The sequence below is a fragment of the Narcine bancroftii genome, chromosome 6 (genome assembly GCF_036971445.1).
Source record: "Narcine bancroftii isolate sNarBan1 chromosome 6, sNarBan1.hap1, whole genome shotgun sequence".
Classification (NCBI taxonomy): domain Eukaryota; kingdom Metazoa; phylum Chordata; class Chondrichthyes; order Torpediniformes; family Narcinidae; genus Narcine; species Narcine bancroftii.
In genome coordinates this window covers 164,492,334-164,516,069 of record NC_091474.1, presented here as the reverse complement: position 1 = coordinate 164,516,069, position 23,736 = coordinate 164,492,334, and the positions used below count along the sequence as shown (strand labels likewise).

The 23,736-nt window shown below is 39.3% G+C and overlaps 1 protein-coding gene across 2 annotated transcripts in view; it reads right to left on the bottom strand.

The window, feature by feature from the left end:
• LOC138736682 (exostosin-1-like) overlaps nt 1-23,736 on the bottom strand; it is a 441,690-nt gene that overhangs the window by 89,370 nt on the left and 328,584 nt on the right. For both annotated transcript variants that reach the window (XM_069886575.1, XM_069886574.1), the window contains exons 4-5: nt 22,345-22,452; nt 5,570-5,689 (exon numbers count right to left, since the gene is read on the bottom strand). In XM_069886575.1, the coding sequence (XP_069742676.1) occupies nt 5,570-5,689; nt 22,345-22,452 (228 nt within the window). The remainder of the gene's footprint in view (nt 1-5,569; nt 5,690-22,344; nt 22,453-23,736) is intronic.

Here is a 23,736-nt window from a genome sequence, read left to right as displayed (position 1 = left end):
TGATGAAATATAAACTACAATGGAATTTAAAACTTCTGTGCTTTGGAATGCTGGAACATAGATTTGCATCAGTGATGTCTTGGATATAATGTCCAAATATCAAATTGCTACAGATCAGAAATAGCAGAACTTTGGGGGAAGAGAGACAAGAAACAATGGGAGTAAGTGAAGAAGAGATGGAAAGAGTAGAGCCAGATAGAGGTGAGTGTTACCTAATATTACAAAATCAATGTTCATGCCATTGGGTTTAAGATTGTGCAGGAGGAGTACTATGTGTTGAATGATTTTTAACTTAGATATGAAATAATAATTATATTGTTTAAATGGTATGTACCTGAGCATTGACAGGTCTTACACTTAACATCTCCAAGATCAAATTCCTCCATCAATTTGATCTTGCACATTGCCTTCCACCTCACAAAATACCCGCCCACCTTGCACATCAGGTACCACAATGTCTTCATTAGTCTCCGCAGATTCTACAGAATTGGAGAGGAAGTAAGTCATCCTCAACTCAACGGCCAGCTGAAGAGGAAGAATATGCCTGAGGAACTAGAGTACATATGAGTAAAGAGGGAGCATCTTTCGAATGTCAGAAGTTTCAGAATCAGAATAAAAATAGTATGTATTACCCTTCAAATGTGGAAGATCAATATTGCAAATGAGTTTCTCAAAAGTAATTATGATCATATCTATCCTGCCCTGTTTTTCACATAGTTTTTCCATTAATAGCTGCAACATGACAGTTTCAATATCTGGCCATTGGATGATTCTGAGGACTACAATGGTGCCATTTTTGGATTTTTGATATGCAAGGTAAGAGATTGCCTCAGTCAATTACCTTTACTAAATAGTTTACATAAGGAGAAGTTGGATGTGTATCTGGAGGGGAAAGGAATGGAGGGTTACGGGTTGAGTGTAGGTCAGTGGGGTTAGGCCGGAGAAAGTGTTTGGCATGGACTAGAAGGGCCAAGCTGGCCTGTTTCTATGCTGTTATTTTTATATATGATTTTATATTTATAATATATATTTGATAATTAGTGTCTAAAGTCAGAAAGGTCTCTGCCATTATATTTGCCAGGCCTCTTTCTGTACATGGTAAGTCAATCACTCACTGCCTCTTTCATTATTTAATGAAATCAGGTGATCCTGTATTGCAGATATTCAGTGGGATGCAGACTTGATCATTCAGCACTCCAAGTTCTACAATCACTTTACAAATAAACAGAGCATTAAACCTGTTCCGTTTTCTCTATGCCAACCTTTTCTCAGATCCTCATCTGTATTTTCATGAGAAGGTTCAGTGTAGAGAAAGAGTTCTGCTTCCACCAGCTCCACAGGCTGCAGATGGGCCAAATACATGGGATTCTTGTCCACTCGACTTACCTCAGATGGGTGTGAGAGGGAACAAGCAAAATCTCACACCTGGGAGATCCAACAAACCCTCAGCAGTGAGTAGGGACTCAGTCACTATTGTCTTGAGGCTCTGCCCTTAGAGACCTTGACAAGTGACGGAGTTGGAGTCTTTTTTTTAACCAAAGCTGCCATGGCCTTGGCACAGATTTTAAATATTTAAAACATATTAAGGTTGCTTTACATCATTAATGAAAATTCACTAAGGTGCATTAAAACAAAGATTCATTTGGTCACATTAAAATAAGGTGAAATTAAAAAAAAAATTTCCCTGATCTTTTCCAGGGACCCATTCAAGTTCAGTGGAAACCCATTAGAACACGATAGTTTGGGTCAAAAAAAAAATCGCATTGCAAAAAAATGTGGGGTTGCACTAAACCGGGATTAAAGAAAAACAGTGTTTAAAAAAAAAAACAAGAAGACATGTACAATACCGCTATTTGCAATCATCTTTTTATTTCTTACAATCATCACTTTATTTCTTAAAAAAATGATTGAGTGTTCATTGTTTGAAAGCAGTATGTTGCTAGCTGTGAGCATTTTCTTTGCTTGACAGTGTGCGGTCTGGGATCATCTTGTAGCAGAGGTCTGTTTCGTCACAGTTCTACACTTGTTCTTTGTCGTAGCCGTCACAGTTCTACACTTGTTCTTTGTCGTAGCCACCTTCTTCTAAGAGAGTTTTTAGTTCTGCCGGGTATTCACTGGTGGCGGCACTTTCGGCTGAGTGAATTTCTCTAGTCACCAACACTTGAGAAATCCCATGATGGTGTTTAAACCAGTCTAGCCATCTATTGCTGGCTCTGAACTTTGAGGTTTCTCCGTTGATCAGCTTGTCAAACTTCTCGGCTTGAGCTTTGAGAATAGGCCCAGAAATTGGAAGGCCTTCTAGCGCGCTTGATCGAACCACTCGTACAGGGAATCATCGAGGCTGACATTTTGCTATCTTTATGCATTTGGGCTTTAGTCCCACCTCTTCCTCAACTTTCCAAAGCACAACTCATCTTCCTGAGATTTCCAGCCACAGTGTTGCTGAGGTATGCTGAGGTCTTGAGTAACTTGGGTTTGACTTTTATTCTTGATCGTGCCAAGTGTGTGAAGCTTATATTTCACGTTAAAATATTTTCATTTTCTCACGTGCATTACATTTTGAAAAAAAATTTCAATTCCAAAAAGAACAAAAATGAAAGGTCTGATGGCTCATCATGTTATATCCAGATGTGAGTTAAATCAGGGTCCCTTTGTACATGCTTTATCCACTGAGGATGGGTGAGACAAGAATAAGAAGATGTGGGTTAAGGGTGAAAGCTGAAACGTTTAAGGGGAATATTCCAGGGAACTCCACTCAGTGGGTGGTGAGAGTGTAGAATGAGCTGTCAGCAGAAGTGGTGGTTGCGGGTTTGATTTCAATATTTAAGAGACAGGCACTCTTATGCCAGGTCTGATTTTCATATGATGGAAAGTAAGATTGTCTAATGTATTGCGGGAAATCCTAAGACAATCGCGTTCTGCTGTTGGATTACAGGAGAGTGACAGATATACTGACACTAGCATCTCCCAGGATCACTTACTTTACCTAGGAGCAGCTGAATGCTGAAAATTCTTTTCAGATTTGCTAGCCAGATCCAGCTCAGTTCATCCCATTCACTCCTGAATTTTGTAGGCTAATAATTCTTTAATGCCAAGTTCCATGAATGTTTTCTGTAAAGAAAACTCAAACAATACCTATCTCCAACAATTAAGAAAATCAGTACATTAAATGGGATTTCCAATTCAGCACTTAGATAAGAACTTTGAAAATGAGAGGTGTTCCCTTATTTCACTGCACTTTCTCAGTCTCTCCCCCCCCCCTCTAATCTGCTACAGCCCCTCCCACTACCTACCTGATTTACCAATCTCCTTATCAAATTGCTCTTTTAACCTTTTGCACTTCCTGGACTCAGTCCAGGAAGTGGTGGTTGCGGGTTTGATTTCAATATTTAAGAGACAGGCACTCTTATGCCAGGTCTGATTTTCATATGATGGAAAGTAAGATTGTCTAATGTATTGTGGGAAATACTTCTGTTACGGAATCCAGAGGACCCCAAAAACCAGCAGCAAAAGATATGCACCACAACACAGGGTTACTTTAATTATAATTGAACAAAAAAACAGAATTAAACTTTAACTTATTACTTAACCTACCCAACCCACTTTATCCCCCCTCAAGTGTGTAATGTATATATAAAATTAGAAAAGTTCTTTGGATCACAGTCCAATCTCACTGGTTGCAGACAATTCTTGTACTGTGCACAGAAGTTAGTATTAACAAAGTTCACCAGTCTTTGGTGCTTAACAGGCAAATGGTTACCACTCAGGAGGGTTCTTGCTGGTTTTCAGAGAGAGATTCCTTTTCCAGGACATCCGCAACTGATTCCTTCTCAATCAGTCTTGTTGACGAAACTTGCCCCCTTCAGGGTTCTCCAGATGATCCTCTTTCTTTCAGGTCACCTTTCACACCACCAGTCTTCTCCTTTGACCAGGCAGCCTTCCAAAGCTTCTCCCTCTGGAACTGATTTCTGTCTCCTCTCTCTGTTTCACTCCCTCCCTCTCTGAGAGCAAAACTGTTCTGAGTCTGCCTGCAAAGATCACATGCTCTCCCAGGCCAGCTGTATTCTGCAATGTTGTTGCTCTTTCTGCAAAAAGCACCCTGCAAAAGTCCTGCAAAAATTCTGTGTTTTAAAATGTGTGTGTGTAAGCTGCTCTAGAAATTCCTCCCAAACCACCTCAAAATACTCTGTCACACTTCCTGTATGCAATACTATGGGGTTTTTGGATTAAATAATATTTTGCATTTTTAACAAAGTTTTTCTTTTATTTTGCATATATCTTGCCATCTGGTTTAATTCAAAAGTTTTATATAAAATATTTTGTTCAGTACAGAACAAGATTATGATGACAAAAGTCAGGCTGTGATGATCTTATATTTTCATGAGGACATAAAATGATGTCAGATAGCTTCATCCCCAGAGCATAAAGAGATTAGATAAACTTTTGACTTTAGATATAACGTGTAATCTTCTTGAAGGCCTTTTTCTCTCTAAAACCTCTCAACATAGCACAGCAAATAGACTCAAGTTTGTATCTGTACTATTTATCAATACTATGTCAGCTACACTACATTAATTTTAGGATGAAATGTAAAATGTTTGTACTTTTCATAATTTCCTCAGTGTTTCTGACTCTTCATAATGTTTAAAGCTATATTTAAAACTACATTTTGAATATTTCTTCAATGGAACCTAAAACATTGTTAGGCTATATTTAACTGCCCCCTGCCAAATGGCTCAAAACCATCTTTGTTGTTCATCCCAGAGAAAGACAAAAATGGAAATATTCAGTCAAAAAGTATTTTACCTTTAAATATATATGTTTCAAAGGGAACTTTAAGATCACAAAGTGTTCAGAAGTAGGATTAAGTGCAAAACCATCAAATTAGAAATCCTTTCTTGCTTAGGAAGGTGAGGTGAGCAATGGGCAAACAAATATGTTGATGAGAAGCCAGCCCTGCAAAATTCTATTACAGAAAGTTCAAGGAGAATGTGGTAATTGAACAGACCCTGCATTCTTTAAAAAAGACCATTCTTCTGTCTTTATAAATTTATGCTCCAATCCGAGAAGACGTTGAAAATGGATGGAAGGGGTAATCAGCCTCTACTACATTTGCAGTCCATTAATACATATTCCTTTTCTAAGGATTAGTTTTAATTTAAAGAAAAAATTGAACTGGATAAGACCTCAGAAAAATAAAGAGAAATAATTTATTAGGTTTTATAACTGCTCTTATTTTTTTCATTCATCCAGAAAGCTTTAGCCTGTTGCAAGTCAAGCCTGCAAGTTCCACTCTATTCTTCTGAAATAAGCATCAAGAGTAAGACTGATCATGAGACAAAGGAGCAGAATTAGGTCATTTGTACTATCAAGTCTGCTTTACTATTTGAACATCAGTTATAGCCTGACTCTTGAATGAAAATTATATTTGTCCACACACTCAGAAAATGTAAAGATGGAGATTTGGATTAGGAAGAACCATGGTCATTGTTTGGAAAAACTATGAAAAAAACAACCCAAGAGAAAGCCATTTGTTGTTAATTAAAGGTATACAGATTGAATCACTTACCTCTAAAGTTGTTAATACTATCTTTTTTGCAGAAGAAAAATAAGCGTCCCACAGGAACTGTGTTTGTTGCCGAAGTGACATTATTTTCTCATGATGAATAGATCTAGTTATTGAAGGAATCTGTAAATTAAGCAGATACAAAATGAAATAATTCAACAGACAATTTAAAAATGTTACTCTATATTGTTATTAATACAGATATAATGCATCATGTATCTACCAGGGCCATTGATATCATGGAAGCATCATATTTTCTCAAGAAGAATCCATTCTTCTCATCACTCTTTCATACATGCTATTGCTGTTTTTATTTCCCATTCATTCTAAATTAACAACCATTCAACTTCCCTTCCTGGATCCAGTTGTCTGTGGGTATTGAAATATTCAGGTTCTGACTATTCTTTTCCTTCCCCTTTGTAAACATGGCATCATTGTGCTCCTTCAGAATCACCAACATTGATCACCCTTGCAAATGGTTATCCATAAAACCCAATTTCTCTAAGTTCATGACTGTGTAGTGGATTCCTGCATTCGTGACTTATTTTCTCAACAATTGTAAGTGTGGACACCTGGAATCATGTTCTCTATTGCCTAGCAGGCTGACACTGTCCTGGCCTGGTTTTTGTAAGTTCACGATAAAGTGGCGCCTTCCAATAATGATGAGTACAATGAAGTTTTCCCAAGATTGTGTACATCATGAAGCTAAAAAGTAGACAGATTATTATGAAGTTAAACAGGGAAGTTTGCAGACACTGGGATTGTAGTGCAATACACAAAAGTGCTGGAGAAACTCAGCAGGTTACACATAGCCATAGAAGGGTAAACTCTGTTTCGGGTCTGAGCTCTTTGTCAAGGTCTGAGCATAAAATAGGCATAAAATATATAAAGGTGGTAGAGTGGGGAGGAGAGGAGGGGGAGGAAAGGGAAGGAGAAAGAGGTCATTTACTGCCTTTGGTGTTCCTGTTGTGGTCTACTCATCAGCAGAGAGACTGGATGTAAACTGGGAAATCATTCCATTGAGCACTTTTGATTCTGATTCCATTGCAAATTAGAAAAATTTCAGTGAAAAGCGAGCTATTGATTGGCTTGACACATCAACAGAGATTCAGTAATGATGTAAAGCCTCTGCCTTTGAGGAGGGAGTTGACTGTATTCAGCTATTGAATGAGAAAAGCAATGGAGAGTTGGAGAGAAGGGTGCATTGCATTTAAACTAATATGCTGACTGCCTTTCTTTTGACAATTTGGAGACTTTTATTTTTACATGAATACACATTTTCATGGTTCACATAAACCAGAAAGAGAACTTATCAAGAAATAACCTATTTTTCAACTTTCCAAGTTCTAGACTGATTTGATTTGAAGGTTACCCCAAGCTGCCAAATCTGGTACAAATCATATCATTGGTTCCTTTAATTGGTGATGGTTTTAATTATAAATTTCAATCATACTATGGCTGGAAGTGTGTGCAGAGACAAAAAATGAGTTGGTTGTAATTTACTAATCAACCAAAATTACCTGGATTCTGGAGAGATCCCATAGGATTAAAAACACAATAATTCCAATATGCAACATAGCAGAGAAATCTAAAGTAGTTATCTCTATGCCAGTTATCCTTACATACTGTATATATTTGGAAAGTAATGGAATATATTTTTTATGGATGTAATGTTGAGGCATTCAGAAAATTATAAAACAATCAAGTGGAATAAAATGGTTTATGGAAGAAACATTTTGCTTAATAAATATGCCTTATGCTTTGAGGATGTAGAATTAGATGTAATAATTAGATTTCTACAGTTGATATGATGCTATATAAAAGATTATTGTCCAAGAGCACAAGAAGGTGGGCATGGGATTAGCTAACAACAGAAAGGAGAGTGTAAGGATAAATCAGTTGTCGTTATAGGAATCTGTGCTGAGGTCTCAATTATTTCCAATCTATATTAATGATTTGCGTGAAGGGACAGAGTGTGCCAAAGCTAGATTTGCTGGTGATACAAAGAAAACATGCACAAATTTTGAGACAGACAGAAAATGCTTGCAAAGGGATAGAAGCAGAGCTAATGTCTGTGGATCAAGTGCAATGCAATAAAATAAAGTAATCCAGTTTTGAAAGAATAATGAATAGGTTAAATTTTTAAAAAGAAAAAAAATACAAATTGTTGTGGTCTAAAGGGATCTAGGAGGCCTAGTGTATTAAATAAACACAATGGACTGGCATGCAGATACCATAAGTAATTAGAAGGCTGAAGGAACATTAGCTTTTACTGTAAACAGTGTTGCTCGTAAATCCACTGAAGTTTTGATGTCACTGTTCAGGTTGTTGGTGAGACAGTACCTGGAATATCAAGTACTATTTCCATAGTTAAGGATGACTATATTTGAATCGAAAAGTTCACAGTTGAAAGGGTGGACATAATGCAGATAGGTTCCCTGAGGGGCCTGTACTCATTGGAATTTGGAAGAATGAGGGGTGATTTTGCTCAAACACACAAGATTTGAGCGGCACTGAGAGGGTGGTGCTGTGTAAATATTTCCCCGAAAAGTGTATCTAGAACCAGGGAGCATAGTTTCAGATTAAGATATTGCTCATTTCAAAAGGAGATGAGGAGGCATTCCTTCTCACAGAGGGTTGTGAAATGTTGGAATTCTCTGCCCAAGAAAAAGTTTGAAAACCACTATTTTAATCGTACCTAATTGACTCTATGTGCACGGTTTCATAACGCCAAAGGAAATGGGCCAATGACAATTTTTCTCAAGCAAAATATTTCAGTAACAATTGGGTCCAGAGCAGTGGTTCTCAACCTTCTTTTTCCCCCCCTCACACAATATCTTTACTAATCACGGAGCACCTATGGCATAGGCATTATTTAAAGTGACATGTGAGTGGAAAGAAAAAGTTTGAAAACCACTACGGTCTAATCTATTTGTTGTAATCAGAAGATTAAGGCAACTGTACACGTTATCAGCTGTCTGAAGAATTTAAAGTCCATTCAACATAATCTCTTCTACATTATTTGCTGGAGATGAATTACTTACTTGGAACATATAATGATAGAGTGCATCGAAAGTGACCATTTGTATTTTACATAGATAACCAACAATCAGGACAGTATGCTTGCATTTACAGCTTACAAACATCTCAGTTGAAGTTTTAACAATCAGGTGTACGATCCCTAATGGAACTAAATTTAAAAACAGCACACAATCTATGTAATATTTCAAAGATAAGAATTGGTTTCATCATTAGATTTTCTTCTCTTTGGCTTGGCTTCGCGGACGAAGATTTATGGAGGGGGTAAAAAGTCCACGTCAGCTGCAGGCTCGTTTGTGGCTGACAAGTCTGATGCGGGACAGGCAGACACGATTGCAGCGGTTGCAGGGGAAAATTGGTTGGTTGGGGTTGGGTGTTGGGTTTTTCCTCCTTTGCCTTTTGTCAGTGAGGTGGGCTCTGCGGTCTTCTTCAAAGGAGGTTGCTGCCCGCCAAACTGTGAGGCGCCAAGATGCACGGTTTGAGGCGTTATCAGCCCACTGGCGGTGGTCAATGTGGCAGGCACCAAGAGATTTCTTTAGGCAGTCCTTGTACCTTTTCTTTGGTGCACCTCTGTCACGGTGGCCAGTGGAGAGCTCGCCATATAACACGATCTTGGGAAGGCGATGGTCCTCCATTCTGGAGACGTGACCCATCCAGCGCAGCTGGATCTTCAGCAGCGTGGACTCGATGCTGTCGACCTCTGCCATCTCGAGTACTTCGACGTTAGGGATGTAAGCGCTCCAATGGATGTTGATTAAATCATTAGATTTACACTAAAATTAAAGGCTCCTTTTTAGGCAGGTAGTGGCTAGTTGGTTAAGGGTTTAGAATTTTGATCAGATTTTTCAAAATTAATGATTCAGAAGAAGATATAAAGTTCAAGTTTATTATTACCATACATTTGTACAATTATTTATTAAATATAACATCATGTTTGTAGACGGGAGCTGTGAGGAAGATGCAGAGGCTACAAAGGGATTTGTACAGATGAAGTGAGTGGGCAAATGCTCGGCAGATACAGTATAATGCGACCAACCGTTAGGTTATCCACCTCATTGGCAAAAACAGCTTGATATTATTATCTGCACACCAGTTGACACATGGTTAACAAGACAAATGGTATGTGGGCCTTTATAGTGAGAAGATTCAAATCCAGAGCAGGAACATCTCACTGGAAATGATAAAATCACATCTAGAGACAGACCTTGACAAACATGAGATCATTGTAGACAGGCTAAAGTGCTAGAGAATGTTGAGGTTAAGAAACAAGTACTGTTGTTGCTTTTGACAAACATTGGATCATAAGAGAGAGGAGCAGAATTAGGCCATTCGGACCTTCAAGTCTGCTCTGACATTCAAAGCACGACTAATTTATTCTTCCAACTTTTTTGCACCTTCTTCCCATAACCTTTAGCACCCTTATTAATCAAGAATCCATCAAACCCTGCTGTAAATATACCTAATGAGGGCCTCCATAACAAATTTCACAGATTCACCATCCTCTCAGAGAAATTTCTCTTCATCTCTGTTTTAAAAGGGACATCATTTTATTCTGAGGTTGTGCCCTTTGGTCCTGGACTCTCCTACTCCTGGAAACACCATCTTGATGTCCACACTATCCAGCCCTTTCAGTATTCAGAATCTTTCAAAAAGATCCTTCCTCACTCATCCTCCTAAATTCTAATAAGTATAGGCCCAGAGCCATCAATCACTCCTCATATATTAACCCTCTCAACATTGGGATCATTCTCATAAACCTCCTTGGGACCATCTCCAATGCCAACACATCCTTTCTAAGACATGCAGCCCAAAATGACTCTCAATACTCCACCTGTGGTCTGTCCTGAAAAGCCTATGCATTACACTTTTGCTTTTATATTCTAGTCCTCTCAAAATGAATGCTAACATTGCATTTGCCTCCCTTTCTACCGACTCAACTTCAATTTAACTTTCAGGGAATCCTGCCAAAGGATGCCCCCTTTCTAAATTTTCTCTCCCTTTAGAAAATAGTCCACTTAGTCCACTTTATTCCATCTTCCAAAGTGTGTGACCATATACTTTTCAATTGTTTCATCTGACAATTCTTTGCCCATTTCACCAGCCTGTCCAAGTCTCTCTGCGGACTACCAACTTCCTCAGCACTACTCGTCCCTGCACCTCTCTTCATATAACCTGCAAACCTGGCCACTTCATGTTAGGACCTATACAATTTTTTTTTTGCAATGTAGTCAATAAAAAATGTCATATCATGTGTAGGGCACAATCTAGTTTTGCCAGTGGTCCACATCTACCTACATAAATGCTATTCCCCAATATCATTAAAGATATTCTTCATACACTAAAACAAAATTAGGTAAGAAATATATTTCAGGAACTTAGTTTGTGTAAACTCTAAATAATATTATTAATGAACCACAGCAAAGTAGAGTTTGGATACAAGGGACCTGCAATGAAAATAATCTCATGTTCTCTCCTGCTTCATCTGTCTAGAAAGTTTTTTTTGTATATTTCCCTCTGATCTACTTCCATACATCTGAAAATTTATCCCAAGTACTGACTCTGCCCTGATATCAATTCTAATATTAACAATCATTGCTACAAATTCATGATTTATTGGCCTACCTCTAGTTATAAGCTATTTCTGGTTCACCAAAATAGTCAAAATTAAAAATTAATGGCAACATTTTGTTAGAAGCCTTAAAAACAAGATTGGAAGTTTAAGATATATCTTTGTTTCTTTGGCTTGGCTTCGCGGATGAAGATTTATGGAGGGGTAATGTCCACGTCAGCTGCAGGCTTGTTTGTGGCTGACAAGTCCGATGCGGGACAGGCAGACGGTTGCAGCGGTTGCGAGGGAAAATTGGTTGGTTGGGGTTGGGTGTTGGGTTTTTCCTCCTTTGTCTTTTGTCAATGAGGTGGGCTCTGCAGTCTTCTTCAAAGGAGGTTGCTGCCCGCCGAACTGTGAGGCGCCAAGATGCACGGTTTGAGGCGATATCAGCCCACTGGCGGTGGTCAATGTTGCAGGCACCAAGAGATTTCTTCAGGCAGTCCTTGTACCTCTTCTTTGGTGCACCTCTGTCTCGGTGGTCAGTGGAGAGCTCGCCACATAACATGATTTTGGGAAGGCGATAGTGCAACATTTAATCACAGAATAGATTGTCAAAGAGTTTCCGCAGACTATTACAGCTATTACAGAGTCAGTATTTGGGATCCCTGTGCCCGGACTGGGGCCGCCGCCTCCCACTCCCTGTCCGGACCGGGGCCTCCGCCTGCCTCACTCGACCAAGGCCGGGGCCGCCGTCTCCCCCTTGCTCCTGCCCGTATCGGGGCCGCCGCTGTCTACCCTTCGCCCGGACCGGGGCCGGGACCGCTGCTGCTCTCCCTGTGCCTGGACTGGGGCCGCCGCCTCCAACTCTCTGCCCGTATCGAGGCCTCCGCCTGCCTCACACGACCGAGGCTGGGGCCGCCGTCTCCCCCTTGCTCCTGCCCGTATCGGGGCCGCCGCCGTCTACCCTTTGCCCGGACCGGGGCCGGGGCCGCTGCTGCTCTCCCTGTGCCTGGACTGGGGCCGCCGCCTCCCACTCCCTGCCCTTCAATCTGAGGCGCCTGCAAGCTCACACCAAGACACAAGAGAAACTTGTCTGTGAACTACTCTTTGTAGATGATGCCGCTTTAGTTGCCCATTCAGAGCCAGCTCTTCAGCGCTTGACGTCCTGCTTTGCGGAAACTGCCAAAATGTTTGGCCTGGAAGTCAGCCTGAAGAAAACTGAGGTCCTCCATCAGCCAGCTCCCCACCATGACTACCAGCCCCCCCACATCTCCATCGGGCACACAAAACTCAAAACGGTCAACCAGTTTACCTATCTCGGCTGCACCATTTCATCAGATGCAAGGATCGACAATGAGATAGACAACAGACTCGCCAAGGCAAATAGCGCCTTTGGAAGACTACACAAAAGAGTCTGGAAAAACAACCAACTGAAAAACCTCACAAAGATAAGCGTATACAGAGCCGTTGTCATACCCACACTCCTGTTCGGCTCCGAATCATGGGTCCTCTACCGGCACCACCTACGGCTCCTAGAACGCTTCCACCAGCGTTGTCTCCGCTCCATCCTCAACATCCATTGGAGCGCTTACACCCCTAACGTCGAAGTACTCGAGATGGCAGAGGTCGACAGCATCGAGTCCACGCTGCTGAAGATCCAGCTGCGCTGGATGGGTCACGTCTCCAGAATGGAGGACCATCGCCTTCCCAAGATCGTGTTATATGGCGAGCTCTCCACTGGCCACCGTGACAGAGGTGCACCAAAGAAAAGGTACAAGGACTGCCTAAAGAAATCTCTTGGTGCCTGCCACATTGACCACCGCCAGTGGGCTGATAATGCCTCAAACCGTGCATCTTGGCGCCTCACAGTTTGGCGGGCAGCAACCTCCTTTGAAGAAGACCGCAGAGCCCACCTCACTGACAAAAGGCAAAGGAGGAAAAACCCAACACCCAACCCCAACCAACCAATTTTTCCCTTGCAACCGCTGCAATCGTGTCTGCCTGTCCCGCATCGGACTTGCCAGCCACAAACGAGCCTGCAGCTGACGTGGACTTTTTACCCCCTCCATAAATCTTCGTCCGCGAAGCCAAGCCAAAGAAAAGATTTGGGATACACTTTTAGATGTATGGAAATAAATCAGTGGAATTATAGACAGATGAAGTAAGAGAGAACAAGAAATGATGGCTCAGTTGTCATTTATATACCCTTCGAAACTTATTTTAAAACAAATATTTTGTGGTGTATATAATGGTAACTAATACAATGCTGTCAATTTTATACAACTGACAAAAGCTAGCACGACTCTGAGTACAACAACTGAACAAGTTGAAAAAGTTCACCACAGAACAGGCTCTACATGATGAGCATGGTGATATTCTGGGCTAGTCATATTCGCTTGCCTTTGGTCCATATCCTTTTTCTATCTATATATCTGTCCAAATGTCTTCTAAATGTCAGAATTTTGTCTGCTATAATTTCCTCTGGCATTTCATTTCAGAGATGGACTACCCTCTAATTAAAAAGGTAATTTCTCAGGATCCTCTTAAATTGCTCCTCCCTCACTTTAAACCTACCCGCCAAGTCTAAAATCATCTTCCCTGGGAAAAAGGCTAAACATTCACTTTATCTATGCCTCATGATTTTTTTAAACCTCTACAAGAACACCTACACACCTCTTAAGCCCTAGGGAATAAAGACTCAGTCTAACTAAACTCTCCCCATAAGATAAGCCCACTAAACCCAGCAACATCTCTGCACCCCTTCCCATTCCTATAGCAGGGTAACCAGAACTGTCCTTAGTACACCAGGTTTGGTTTCATCAATGCCTTGATTGGCTGCATTAATAGTTCCCAATGTTTGCACTCAATACCCTGCCCAATAAAGGCAAGTGTGCCAAATCTCTTCTTCACCAACTTGGCACCTTTAGGGATCTAGGAACCTGTACCCTTGGGTTTCCACAACACTTACCATAGCCTTGCCATTCACCTTGTAACTCCTACTCTAGTTGATTTACCAAAGTGTGACTTGTCAGACTAATTTTGGTATCATCTGTAAATTTACTAATCATGTTAACTGAATTATTATCCAATCATGAATAAAGATAACAAACAGTGGACCCAATACTGAACTCTGTCACATAGAACTGGTCACAGGCCTCCAAACAGAAAAACTTTCCTCCTTTACAACCCACTGAATCCTCTCACTGCTAATTTTGAATCCAATAGGTTCCTCTTGGCTCCCATACCATTCCTTTTTTTTAAAATATATCAACAGATACTTTAAATAGGGGAAAAAGAAGTTTTACATGAAACTATTTAGCTAACATATTATAAAACCATGGCTTTTTAAAAAACTCCATTATCAAACTATTATTTGGTCAAATGATTTGTTATTGCATAAATCCACTCAAAAGCACCTTCTGAGGCATTTTAATGCAATACTCAGCAGAAAATCACAGTATTAAGTGTAGAAATTCATGAGCTGTTGTGTAGGCACCAAATGATACATGCTAGCAACTAAAAAAATAAAAATACAAATCAGTGCCAAATGCATTGACAAAAACGTATTGATCCCACCTACATTACGATACTGCCAGATTTGATGTATGAAGTTATCCCTATTTAATTGTACAAAAAGCTGATTTATTTTCAAAACTAAGGTATTTGTTGACAAGTGCTGAGAATCAATTAGAACTTTGAGAACAAAAAATCAAAAATGCTTACTTAGAGTTATCAAGCATGCAAACAGGCCCTTCAGCCCCACTCATGCATGCTGACCAAGTTGTCCATCTGAGTTAGTTCCATTTACTCTATTCCTTTCTTACCCAAGTATATGTCTAAATATCCTTCGCATATTGTAATTGACTCCACCTTCACTACTTCATCTGACAGCTTGTCCATAAGATCATCGTCCTCTGTGTGAAAAATGTTCCTGCCAGGTCCTCTTTAAATCAGAGGTTGATACTTAATGTGAATTTGTTACACTTCTTCCTATCCGGTTTATGCATATTAGAGAATTGGACTGAATGTCAGGTGGCTTGGCAGAATCTTCCATTGTTAATTTTAATGGTTGAAATTACAATCATGAAGGATCCTGTGTAGTACATCAAACAGTGAATTTGTACAATGTGTGATGTTGGAGGAGCTCGACCCCAGGGTGTGTGATTGAAAGCTCAATTCTAGATATGGCTTCATGGATGCAATATTTCATGGAAACTTCTAAAATTAGTTAAGATTATTACATTGAATGGTAAAAAGTCTGGTGATAAATCAACAAAAATTCAAACAAAGAGCATATAACTTCAAATATCAGTAACTACTCACATCCCACACTCACGTGAATAGGGTGGTGAAGAAGGCTTTTAGTATGCTGGCCTTTATCAATCATTGCATGGAATATAGGAGTTGGGAGGTGATGTTGAGATTGTATAAGACGTTGGTGCGGCCTAATTTGGAGTTCTGTGTGCAGTTTTGGTCGCCTAATTATAGGAAGGATATAAACAGAGTGGAGAGAGTGCAGAGAAGGTTTACCAGAATGTTACCTGGGTTTAAGCATCTAGAGTATAGCGAGAGATTGGACAGATTAGGTCTTTATTCTTTGGAGCGTAGAAGGTTGAGAGGGGATTTGATAGAAGTATTTAAGATTATGAAAGGGATAGACAGAGTGGATGTGGATAGACTATTTCCGTTAAGAGGAGGAAAGATTAAAACAAGAGGACATGAGTTAAGAATTAAGGGGCAGAGGTTTAGAGGTAACATGAGGGGGAACTTCTTTACTCAGAGAGTGGTAGCCGTGTGGAATGATCTTCCGGGAGAAATAGTGGCGGCGGAGTCAATTGTATTATTTAAGAAAAGGTTGGACAGGTATATGGATGAGAAGAAGATGGAGGGTTATGGGCATTGTGCAGGGAGGTGGGACTAGAAAGGGGTGTTTGGTTCGGTGCAGACTAGAAGGGCCTAATGGCCTGTTTCCGTGCTGTAATTGTTATGTTATGTTAATTCTACAGCTTACAAGGTTTAATCTGTTATATTCTTCTCAAATCATGGAATGTGCTGAACTATGAACTTTGACTCTTTACCCAAGTTCTCTAAATTTAAAACATTCTTCTCTACAGTGGAAAAAATATTGGATAAATAGTTATTACCCAATTATTCAAAATACCTTTAGTACCAAATTCACCCAACAATATGGATCCATTCAATGTGATATGCACACATACAAGTTCAAATGCCTTGAAGATATTGTGAATGAAACAGTTACATGCACTGTGCAAAAGATTATGAAAAATAAGACAATTACAAGAATTGAAGATGTTTGAATCCTGAGCAAAGAGTGAGATGTTGGAGGGACTCAGCAGGTTAGACAGCCTCCATGTAGAGGAATGGGCTGTGCTTTGGGTCAAGACTTTCTTACTTTAGCCCCAGTGATTATACGACCATTATCATCATTAACCTTTTATCAATGTAGTCCTGGGCTAGCAGATCATTCCCTGTTAACCTCCCAAATTTGCCACATCCGCTCTGGCTCCCAACCATTGGCCTTCCCAGTTACAAAATTCCACTATCCCAAAACATTCTACACCTTAAGAGCGGCATGGTTAGTGAGTAAGGTGGCCCATTTGCAAACATCCAACATGGAGGACATCCCGTAAAGCTGTGCGCACGTATACATGCAAAACGTGCTGTGCGCACACAAGTGAACGAGTTGTGGGCACATCTGAATGCTTGTGCACACAAAACATGCACAGCTTAGCGGGTACACAGCATCAGAAAGCTCTCTCAGTGGTGGAAGGGGGGGGGGATGCGGTGCAGGTGGCTTACTTACCTGCCATAAACCTTTGTGTGCTGCCGTCTCACTTCGCCCTCTTTCCAACAGAAGGAGGAACTTGGTACTCCAATCCATCACACATGCGTGTGAGAAGAAACATGGCTGCATTTAACAGGAAAGTGCCCCCTCCCTTGTCCTTTTGTTCCTTAATTTGTTCTCCATTTTGTCCAAATAGAGGACAAATTAATGTCTGCTTCGAGTTGGTGCCAGATGGAGGATGGAGTCCTCAAAAGCCATATTGTCCTGCCTAAAACCAGACATCTGGCCACCCTATTAGTGAGGACACTGTTACAGTGCCAATGACGAGGGTTCAAATGTGGCACTGTCCATCAGGAGTTTGTACGTTCTCCCTGTGTCTGCATGGTTTTCCTCCAGGTGCTCCTGTTTCCTCCCACCATTCAAAATGGATTGGGGTTGTAGGTCAATTGGCTGTAATTGGGCAGGACAACTCAGGGACCGAAAGGGCTTGTTACCACGCTATATGTCTAAATTAAAAAATTTAAAATGTAAAAATAGAATTCTCATCTTTCCTTCAATTTCAATATTGTAAGATGCTTTTGAGACAGGATTTTCCCCAGGACCTTGAGAGAAGTTAGTGAGGAAATAGCGGAGGCTCTGGCAGTGATTTTTCAAATGTCATTAGAGACGGGTATATTGCCAGAGATTTGGCGTGTTGCGCATGTGGTTCCTTTGTTTAAAAAGGGTTTGAGGAGAAAGCCTAGCAATTATCGGCCTGTAAGTTTGACGTCTGTGGTAGGTAAATTGATGGAAAGCGTTCTTAGAGATAGTGTATATAAGTATATGGAGGAACAGGGTCTGATCAGGGACACTCAACACGGATTTGTGCGTGGACGGTCGTGTTTGACCAATCTTGATGAATTTTTTGAAGAGGTAACTAGGAATGTTGATGAGGGTAGAGCAGTGGATGTTGTCTATATGGACTTCAGTAAGGCCTGCGATAAGGTTCCACATGGGAGGTTAATTAGGAAGGCTAAGTCCCTGGGTATTAATTTGGAGATAGTCAAATGGATTCAACAGTGGCTGGAAGGAAGGTGCCAGAGAGTAGTAATAGATAAATGTTTGTCTGGATGGAGGCTGGTGACAAGCGGTGTACTGCAGGGTTCGGTATTGGGACTGCTGCTGTTTGCCATATATATTAATGATCTGGAGGATGGGATGGTAAATTGGATGAGTAAATATGCAGATGATACTAAAATAGGGGGAAATGTGGATGATGAAGAGGGTTTTCAAAGGTTGCAGAGGGATTTAAACTGCTTAGAGGAGTGGGCAGAAAGATGGCAGATGGAGTTTAATGCTGCTAAGTGTGAGGTGCTTCATTTTGGAAAGAATAATCAAAGCAAGACATATGTGATAAATGGGAGGGCATTGAAGAATGCAGTGGAGCAGAAAGATCAAGAATAACTGTGCATTGTTCCCTGAAGGTAGGAGCGCATGTGAATAGGGTGGTGAAGAAGGCCTTCAGTATGCTTGCCTATATAATTCAGTGCATAGAATATAGGAGTTGGGAAGTAATGATGAAACTGTACAAGGCATCGGTGAGGCCAAATTTAGAGTACTGTGTGCAGTTCTGGTCACCGATTTATAGGAAGGATATTAACAAGATAGAGTGCAGAGAAGATTTACAAAAATGTTGCCTGGGTTTCAGCATCTGGAATACAAGGAAAGATTGAGCAAATTAGGACTTTATTCCTTGGAACATAGAAGGCTGAGAGGGGATTTTATAGAGGTGTTTAAGATAATGAGAGGGATAGATAGAGTTGATGTGGAAAGGCTTTTCCCATTGAGAGTAGGAGAGATGGATACAAGAGGTCATGTGTTGAGAGTTGACGGGCAAAGGTTTAGGAGTAACATGAGGGGGAACTTCTTTACTCAGAGAGTGGTTACTGTGTGGAATGAGCTTCCAGGAAAGGTGGTGGAGGCAGGGTCAATTTTGTCACTTAAGAAAGAGGTGGATAAGTGTATGGATGGGAGGGGGATGGAGGGATATGGGCAGAGTCCTGGTAAGTGGGATAAGAGGAGGGTACTTGGATCAGTGCAGGCTAGAAGGGCCAAATTGGCCTGTTTCCATGCTATAATTGTTATATGGTTACATGGTTATTATCACTGAGAAGATCTCAGATGTTAGAAATTGCAAAAGGCAGGATGGAACAATTATAATCATTTATTTTACTTTCTACTCTCTTAAATAATTGAAAATTTACAATGACTAAATAAAATAAATGACATTTTCATTGGAAATAATGCAAAATGAAGATGATATACTTCTTTAAAATGAGAATTGATTAACTTTTGTGGTTTTTTTCCCAAGTTTTCCCACCCTCCCTTTCCACTGCACTTTAGAACATAGAACACAGCAGAGAAACAGGCCCTTTGGCCCATATGTCTGCACTGAACATGAAGCCTAAGATAAATTAAAACTCCACTGACTGCACATGATCCATATCTCTCTATTCCCTGGATAATCATGTGTCTATCTGGAAGCCTCTAAAATGCTACTATTGAATCTGCACCCACCACTACCATGGCAGCACATTCCAGGCACGTACCATTCTCTGTGGAAAAAACACTACACACATCTCCTTTAAACTCCCCTCCCCCTCATTAAAACACACTCTTGTAATTGAAAATTTCCCCTGGGAGAAAGATTGACTGTCTACCCTATCAATTCCTCTCATAATTTTATAAACTTCTATCAAGTTTCCCCTTAGCCTCAGACAGCCAGAGAAAACAATTTAAGTTTGTCCAACCTCACTCTGATCCAGACAACATCCTGGTAAATCTCTACTCTTTCTGGAACAGGGAAAAAATGGTTGCCTATTTTAAGTTTGTGAATAATGATTCAGACTTTCCCTTTCAGTTTCTTCATTGAAAGAAAGTGTATAGCTCTCAGTTCTGAGCTGCTAGTGCCCTGGAGATATGATTAAACATTTGCAGAGATGCTTAAAAGGAAGGGCACCATTACACTTACTTGTGGTTAGTTGTTATGATGTGCCCTTCAAGATATGAATGGCCTTTCAAAATCAGTGCTTAAGACTTGTTGATTGTCCTTCATCACAATGTAGATCTTCTGAAGTGTACTCACCGATCTATGACACAGTTGTACACCTCTGAAGAGCCAACAAAAGTGGTACCAGTGATTTGACATTTGAAATCTATGTTCAGTGTACTGGGTTAGATTTGGCACCTGGCTAATGCACAGGTTTCTCAGTCAGTCACCAGCTTGCTCTGAGATGAACTACATATTCTATCATCAAGGTTGAACAGTCAGGAAGCAAAAACTGGGTTACATATGATAGATTGCCATAATGGACTTTTGACAATTGTACTTTTCACTGTTTCTTGACATCCCTGATGATTAAATACAGTTGGAAAACATTTAAATAATGATAAAATGTTATCAAAAATTATTTAAAAGCATTTTCAACTTCCATGAATTAATTAAGGCACTAACATTAAAACAATATTTTAAAACAATGAAATTACTCAATTTCTTCCAAGTTTTTTGGAAATGTTGATAATTCCATGGAAATGTTAGATCCATCAGTAATTTCTGGTGTAAAGCTGAGGGACGAAATATGGTATAATTCAGCTAATATTGTTAGAAGATCATCATCTGACCTCCAGTAAGTTCTGTCCATCAGCTCTACAATGGGTATACACACACATCAGCAACAAATAGATATGTACATTTCAGCTGCTAGGTGTCACTGTATGGAACTGCTGGCTAGCAATTGGTGTGATCTTCCCTGTAATACATAATGACGAGATGTCTCCTTCAAAGGCTCTATTGGAATGGCAATTGAGAATATACATTTTCTAATCACTTGTACATCAAAGGACCTCTGGATTTTATTTCAAAGGCTAAGATGAAATTTATTTTGATTTTAATATAAAGTACAGATACATAAAAAGTACACATTTCCTGTCCATCATATTTTAAGCATTATGCATTGCACCATGCAAGTTACTGTGCCACTTGAAAAGAAGTATACAGGAAAACACATTGGAGTTATAACATTTTAAGTCCTCAACCTTCATTTAAAAAAAGGTTCAGATCCACATTATAAATTGCATTTAAATTCTGAGTGAAACTGTGAGCGTTTACCCAGCAATGATTACTCGAGCAATTAAAACAAAACACACAATTAAGTTCACCAGGTAAACTTCTGCAAGTACACAATTAGTCAGAAATGGACACTCTGATGTTCATTTTCACGTGAAAAACATGGCCTAAAATGATCAGCAGAGCAAATGTAGAGTAATGTAGAATTTTACAATTCTTGTTAGTTCAGGTGAGAATGTGGTCATCCTTTACCAGATTTGTGAGAGCAGAAGGTACAAATGATATAACCCTGTTCAGTAAAATATTTCAAAGGCTGTGGTATGCACTGCTTATAGAACTGTGAAATGACATAACATTGGAAGATGGCATTATAAACAAGTGATCACAACAGATTTTGACGATAGGATTAATGTACTTAAATATATATTGCATGTTTGTCAGAAATTCAGGATTATAAATCAATAAAGGAAGGAGACCCACATTTCTTCTCAAGCCTTGAAATTCTACATTCAGTGAGCAAAAAGCAGAATATTTTGGAGTATTTATTTCAGTTCAAAGATTAGAAGATTGAATATAGACATAAATGCTTGATAGATAAAGGAACACTTCACTGCATTGTTACAGTGAAAGAGCCAATCGATTACTTCTATTCCTTCCATCATTGTCCTATAGTTTTACTCTTTTCAATTATTTATCCAACTGCCTTTTGAAATTAATTTTTACATTTTGTACCACCTCTCCTTCAATTGCTCCCTCTGAATCAGAATAATATATCATTTCCTCCACTTTGTTTTATCAATTACTTTCAATAGAAGCTTTTGTTGCACACCTTTTTGGTGGAAACAGTTTCTTTCACTTTATTAATGTTATTCAGTTCTAAATATCTCAATTAAATTTCCCCTTAATCTTCTATTAGTCCAGGGTCTTGAAAATCTTTCTTTGACACCATTTCCAAATTAAGCAAACCCAGAAATGGAATCCATTCTCCTGTAGAGGCCAGACTAGTGATTTATAAAGCTCAAACTATGGTTGCAAATGCTGGTCACTCGTTTTTTTTTTCTTTGCTTTTTGTTCAAAATTTCAGTTATTCTTTACTTCCTATGGATGCTGTGTGACCTGATGAGTTTCTCCAGGACACTGGTGTATTGCACTCCATCGTAACATCCGCAGACATTCTTGTTTAACTTACCCTTTTGTTTAACACTTTTTAACTATGGTGAGGAATATTACACACCAAGATTACTTCTTCTTAAATGCAGAAATGATGGAAGGTTTGTTACCTGAAGAAGGAGCCTCTCATCCCCAATAATTGCTGCTTTATTCCAATCTATGATCTCTGAAAATGGCAACTCCCATCCATTACTCAGTAATACTGGGATACATGCAGCCTGAAACAAAGAATATTGAAAACTACAATAACGTTCTTGAACATATTAGAAACAAGTGATCACAACAGATTTTGACGATAGGATTAATGTACTTAAATATATATTGCATGTTTGTCAGAAATGTTCAGGATTATAAATCAATAAAGGAAGGAGACCCACATTTCTTCTCAAGCCTTGAAATTCTACATTCAGTGAGCAAAAAGCAGAATATTTTGGAGTATTTATTTCAGTTCAAAGATTAGAAGATTGAATATAGACATAAATGCTTGATAGATAAAGGAACACTTTACTAATAGCAAATGCAGAATTAAAAAAAAGTATAACATTCCTGAGTAAATAAGGAATATATTATGAACAGTGTTAAAAAAGTGATTAAAATTGTAGAATTAAAATAGAGAAGGAGATCCTCAATAATAGGGAGATGTTCACAGAAATATTAATTTATTCTTAATTGAATTTACTGAACTCAGGATTAGAAATGGTGCCAATAATTGATTTAGTGATACTGAAATGTTGGAAAATATAGTGCTCAAGGAGTGCCAATAGTCGCAAGATTAGTTAATTTAACAGTTTTGACATATATAGCAACTAGACGCAAGCAATCTGATGGAGATTTTGTGATTGTTCATATTTAGGCCATGGATGGTGAACTAGATAGAATTAATTACAACATTACACAAAGAATAAAAAAATATTATGACATTGTAGCCAAATAAATAAAGGAAAATTAAATATGGCATGATTTAGAGAAAATAAAAAGGAAGATTTGAATATAGATGAAAATCAAAATGAAGGAGAAACAATGGATATTGGGTTGAATTTGTATACTCTAATTTTTACATAGAAAATATCAATTTTATGCATGAAAAGAAAATGCTTACCCTTAAGAGGGTTTATTTAACTTTAAAATGAGGGATAGTGTGTGTTGAATTAATGGAGGAAGATGAGATAAATAGTTGAATTACTCTGTACACAAATTAAATAAATCTCAGGTTGAATGTTGAGAAAAATATATTTTATCACACACTCCTTCCATGGTTGAAAATCTGTCAACACATATTGCAACTAAGATGAGTTTCCCGAGTGGGTGTGGAGGCTGTAGAACAGAAGTTCAGAGTTGACACCTTCAGGACCAGAGAAATTTGAAGGATAATTGGGGGGGGGGGGGGGGGAAACTAAATAAGAATAGTGAGGCGTATATGAGAGATTAGAGAAAATAGAGAAAAGAACTACAACTAAAAGAACAGCAAAATTACTTGGGCAGAAATGCTATTTTGGATTTTT